The 5,900-nt window shown below is 36.0% G+C and overlaps 1 protein-coding gene across 1 annotated transcript in view; it reads left to right on the top strand.

The window, feature by feature from the left end:
• Window positions 1–5,900, top strand: part of LOC101620544 (chromosome unknown open reading frame, human C11orf74) — a 58,456-nt gene that overhangs the window by 33,542 nt on the left and 19,014 nt on the right. Inside the window, exons 3-5 of the mRNA XM_012725083.1 lie at window positions 2,014–2,159; window positions 3,378–3,449; window positions 5,051–5,117. Of these exons, the coding sequence (XP_012580537.1) occupies window positions 2,014–2,159; window positions 3,378–3,449; window positions 5,051–5,117 (285 nt within the window). The remainder of the gene's footprint in view (window positions 1–2,013; window positions 2,160–3,377; window positions 3,450–5,050; window positions 5,118–5,900) is intronic.

Below are 5,900 nucleotides of genomic sequence, written 5' to 3'. Positions count from 1 at the left end.
CCCCCCCCCCACAGTCCTGGTTTTTAGGATTCATAATGTGTTCTTGTCTAGGTTACTTTACCTCTGTTTCCCGGTGGTTATTTCTGTGCTAATGACCTACTGACATCCCGACAAATCCTAGTGGTACTAGTGATGGAGTATGCAGAAGTAAACAAAGTATCCCTCTGCACTTGAACCAGGTTGTGATCCTTAGAACAATAAGGACTTCACCAATGGAGATGCCAATGGAGAATTAGTGGTTCTTGAGAAACAAACAAGAATACTGTATTGGATTAGGCTGGCTCATAGCCTCTTCAGTTTGATAGCTGCCTAAGGGCTCACAGATTAAAGGGCCTTTTTGTCTCTGGAACCATTTCATGGTAGAGTATTGTAAGGGAAGGAACAGGATCCCCCAATGGAAAATACCTTGGTTTCTGCCACCTGGTCTCTTTCTAATCCTTTTATCACTCTTCTAGTGAGGCTGACATAGGTTCTGGTATTCAAATATTATCATTTGTAGTGAGTTCGAGCTTTGTAAGATATTCTACGCTCTTGGTTCTTGCACAGTTGTAAACTTTTTGTTTCCTTTCTGGGATTTCTTTTTTCTTCTGTGTAATTCTTCTGTTTTCTAAGCCTTTTTCTCTTCATGTGCTCTGTTTTCCTAAGTGGCACAGCGGAGTGATTAGTAATACAGGTTCTTAGTCAGAAGCTCTAGTTTCAGATTCCTGTTCTGCTACTTGCCAGCTGTGCAATCTTGAACAAGTTACTTAATCTCTCTGTTGACCTTTGTTTCTTAGGTGTGAAGTGGGGTGTTACAGAACCTACTGTTGGGAATGCTGTGAAAAGTAATTTCTCACTAGACAGCTCACACCTTCCAGAGCCATTGTTCCTGGAAGGTGCTGGCTGGTTGGGTTTCGAATGATAAGCCTCGATTCCTGCTTGAGCAAGATAAGTTTCCAGCCCTGCTGAATCCGTAACATCTGGATAAACAGGAATTTGCTGGTACCCACCAGCAACGGACATACCCAGTGGAAAATCCCCAGCCCTACTAACTGCCTTTATAAACCCCACACTGTATATCTTCGGGGCCCTTCCTTGAGAGGTGCACCTACTGTGTCAGGGCATGTACAGGAAGGATCCTAGCTCGAGCTAGCCTAATAAAGTCTCATTTGCTTTTGCATTGGACACAGACCTCAGTCATTATTGAACACAGCGATATTTTAAACTTCAACACCTACATCTAGAGATGTAACAAGATGCCCTTGTTATTAATGTTAATATGACTACCAGCACTAAAGCTAATTTTATGACCTAAGCATTTCTCCAATCTAGATTACTATAAAATATTCTCCTATAATTGTGATATTTCCCCACTGTTTTTTTTTAAGATTTATTTATTTATTCATACAGAACTGGGGTACAGGCCAGAGGTGAAGGGGCAGTGAGAGGCTTCACCAGAGTCAGAGTGGGGAGCAGAACAGGCAGATCGACGAAGTACACTGCTGAGGGGAGCAGCAGGCGGGTCAGGAGAGGTCTGCTAGGCTATGTGGATCACCTTCAGGGTAGGGATCGAACCCATGCTGAAGTTGTTTTAGCTTCTTTGTGCTGTGCTTTAACCTGCTGCGCCACTAGGGAGGGCCCCCAATTCTTTTCTTTTTTTTTTTAAGCCTAAAAGGGAAATCATAATGTGCACAGACTTAGTATGAAGGTATTCCTTGTTTGTTTTTAAATAGCTGAAAATAAAGGGTTGGTTAAGTCACCTATGTTACATTTATACAAAGAACTTTTCTAGTCATTAAAATTATATAAAATAATATCAGGAGGAAGTATTGTTTTCAGGTTGAGTTATAAAATGATACATACAGTAAAATGCCGTTTGATTTGTAGAAATGAATGGATGCTTATATAAGAGATTGAAAAAAATGACCTGACCACTGAAAAAATTTTGTTGAAGCTTTTTTTTGTGATGTAGTATCATGAATAATTTTCTTATTTTTTTCTCTTACAAATTTATTATATATTATATCATTTCAGAACATAATGTGACCAAAAGAGGAGCATCTGGAGCTGATTCTTCAGGACACATATTTACGTCAAAAACATCTACTCATGAAGATGAAGCAAATTATCACTTTAGAAGTAAAACTCTTTTTCTTCATAATGCATCAGAAGAGGAACAGGTAGTATAATAGCACAGTTACAGAAACAGTGTAAAAATTTCAATTTAAAAGCATACATTTTAAAAAATACCATGAAGAAATAGTCAATGATAGGCTGAGTAGCTCTGACTCCTAACTCTCGAAGGAGTGCAGCTGGGGACGCTTGGTTGAAACCATCATTACAGTTCATGATTTCACCAGTCGGCATGTATCACAGTAACTTGGTTATCCTCAATTTTCATTAAAAACCGCTTAAGGATTTGCCACATTCTTATTCTTCTTGTATTTACTTATTTCTTTTAGTTTATCTTCTTTTAGGGACAAAAAGAGTTCCCTTCCATGGGACTTTCTCAGATGTGTCATGGATTCATTTCTTTCAAACTCAAAGTTTGAGTTAAGTTGAATTTCCAAGTTGGATTTGTTGGATACTGTCTTCCTAATATCTAAGATTTATAGACACTTCATATTCTCCTTAGTTGTGATTTTTGACTATCAAGTAATTCTAGTAAAAACTGTTCTACCCTTTAAGCCATTTGAGCTTTTACTTTTCTACTTCATCATGTCTTCTTTTACATATTATGGACAGGATGTATATGAGATTGGGTTTTCTATAAAGAAACTGAAAAATCTGTGTGTTAAAATTTGTAGGTTTATACATTTCTAATCTAAGTATTAAAATTCTCTACTTCTAGAACTTGCTTCCAGAGAGATGCTTGTGGGACAAAAACTCTCTCTCTCCACCCTAAACTTACCCCCACCCCTAGGATTCACTTTCTACTGGCAGTCTTTGACAAAAGAATTATATTACTTATGTAATCATTAGCTAGCATGTGAGAGGCAAAGACTTGTCCAGTGGCACTGTTTTCTAATCTAAAAGAGTTATTATAGCATATTTTCATTTACCTTCAGAGTTTCATTGGTATGGGATGAGAAGTGGGGTAATGAGGTGGGAAGTGTTTCTTTTCTACACATGAGAAAGCTGAGGTTAAGTAATACATTCTAGGTTACATCAAGGATAAGTCTGGAGAACAGAGGTAGAAATCAGACTTCTGAGACCTTTCCCCTGACCACTGCTATTACAGAGTTAATCTCTTTCATCACGTGTAGTTCAGTAACAAAACCTTATATTGTATGAAGGGACATTATATTGTATGAAGAGGCTGTGAGAACAGTTCTTTTATTTTCCATTGTTTAATTTCCACATCCATATGTCTTTATAATTTTTTGTTTTGTTTACAGATAGTTTTGGGTGAAGGGCAAAAAGTTGGCACTTTCCTACAAGGTGATGTGATGAGGGGCAGAAAGGTAAAGGTAAGACATGATTCAGTTTTGTTCCATAACAAGATATGAGAAAAATAGAAAAACACAGAACTCAAATGTTGGAGAATTTAGTGTATGTTTATTCTTACACTTTTTTGTCAATTGGTATTTGAATACGTTGAACCTTGTTTGGTTGTCTCGGTTTTAGATTTTTTTTTTCAAACTTTAACAAATGGAAAGGGTGCTTTGATAAACATGCACTTAGTTCCTCTTATCAAATTTCATTCAGAAAAATGACAATATAATGGATTCTCAAGTTTTAGTATTAAAATTATCTGATGAAAGATGAGTTTTTTGCTGTCATTTGGCTGTCAGAAAATAACTCCTGTTATGTGCTTACTAGCAATGTTATGTCCTTACTACCATTTTACTTATTTATTATTATTATTGTTTTTAATTTTATAACAGTTTATTTTTACATCATTTTGTACATTTTTTTTTCCATCTCAATTGTAATCCCCATGGGTTTTCCATCACCAAGTCACCCGTGTGTCATCACTATAATCCCGTGCACTTCCCTCCCCATCACCCCCGCCCCCACCCCCCCGTTTTTGATCCCATTCTCTACTCCACCCCCGCAAAACGTCTCTGGTATATGGTTGTTCATTAACTACCATTTTAATTCCTATGTAATAGCCATAGTCTGGCTAGTCAATCTGAAAGAAGGTAGATTCAGACTAGGGCTATCTTTTCAAATTCCAATTATGAGATCTAACTTTGTTATTTTAAGGTATTTTGTTATGCACATGTATTAGATCATGGGCATAAAAGGCATTGGACATTACACCTTTACTAATTCTCCTTTGTGTCAGCAATGGAGTAATTTTCTTATTTACACTCTTTGATATTCACCTGAGATGAATTAGTTCATGTCTGAAGTGTTACCATTCTATTCATCTAAAATGTGTCATTGTCAGCTTGCAGTGGAAAGCCATATTCCACGTGGAATAGTTTTTCATTGAAATGCTGCTATTGTGTCTGTAAAGGTCACTTGCTCTGCTTTTTACCTTTGAAGTAATTTTCAGTTTTATTTGCTTGAAAGAGAGAACACTTGATTTTTTGCCCTGTTCACCTCTCTTGTGATTTACCTGAGGCAGGATGATTTTATTTTGAATGAACTTTTCTTTTCTGTTTCCTTTAGTTTCTTCTCTTTGGCTCCTCTGAAGTAAAAAACACACTATGATGATAATAGCCAGACCTACCAACACCATTTGCTTGAGAAGCAAAAGCAATAAAACAAAACCAGAAAACAGAGACATTGTTTTTGGAATGTCTTGGTGGTGGTATATATTTTGGAATGGAATCTGGAACAAAGTTCCTCTTCAAAAACTCCCAGACTGTTTTTTCTCTTTTGTATAGAGATATTACTATGGTGCCTACAAAATCCAGGCCAACTTCCAAATTTACTGCTTCTTTTACACATCTCTCGGAAAGCACAGTCAACACAAAAACCTTTAGCCAGGACTAACAGTTAATGAGAGAAGGGGATTCGGTAGCTCTGTTGAGTGTTGTGGAAACGGATTTACTGATTCTTAATTGCATTTTTTCTTTAGACCTAATATGCATAAAAATGATGTTAATCCTTTTTCTAGGTAGACAGTTTCCTAGATTTAGAAGATTTGGACTTGGATGAAGCGAGTAAGCCCCAAATGAACAATGGTATGCTTTCTGCTTCCTTTCTATGTTGTTTGACCTCTTTTTAGAAACTATTAAGACTTTAGACAGCTTTTCCTTTTTCTTTCTTGCATTTTTACTTTTTGGAAATCCCAACCTCTATGTCCTTAAAATAGGAAAATCTCGAGTCATACATTTTCTTTTTTAAATAACAAAGATTTCACTGAAAGGTAAAAATCTGTTGCAGATTATGAAGTGTTTGGTCTTAACTGAAATGAAGATGCTTCTCCTCCCCACGATGTACTAGATGATTGAATTTTGAATAAGTGTCTTAAGTAGCCATTTAAGTAAAAATCTTAATTTCTTAGAAGCAGCATAATATAAATTTGGATTATTTTTGAATGATGCAAAAATATAAATTGAGCATAAAATAGCAGAATTGATAATAAAATAAACAAAAAAGAATAAATTCCAAATGCTTGCTTTTATAAAATTTATCACACATATAAACTAAATATTTACTACTGAAGATATTATAAGTGTTTCTTTGGGTCTTTTTCCCATATGGGTTGGGCCAGAAGAGACTTAATGCTACTCCACCAAAGTGAGTATAGAAGAGGGCTTTTTATTTTTTGGTAAACATTTCTGTGTAAGCATAGGTAGTCTTTGTTGCTTAAAGAACTTCTGAAATATGCTGAACATTAGAGCTATTTGTTTTTAAAAAACTCTCATTTCTGACTTATGCAAGAATATCTCAAAGCCAACATGAATGTTGGGGAAGGGGCAGTAAATGGGTGTTTGGTGGCTGGTCTTTAAGTGTTGTTTATA

Source organism: Condylura cristata, unplaced genomic scaffold (genome assembly GCF_000260355.1).
Source record: "Condylura cristata isolate star-nosed mole 26May11 unplaced genomic scaffold, ConCri1.0 scaffold00015, whole genome shotgun sequence".
Classification (NCBI taxonomy): Eukaryota; Metazoa; Chordata; class Mammalia; order Eulipotyphla; family Talpidae; genus Condylura; species Condylura cristata.
This window is presented reverse-complemented; position numbering and strand designations above follow the sequence as displayed.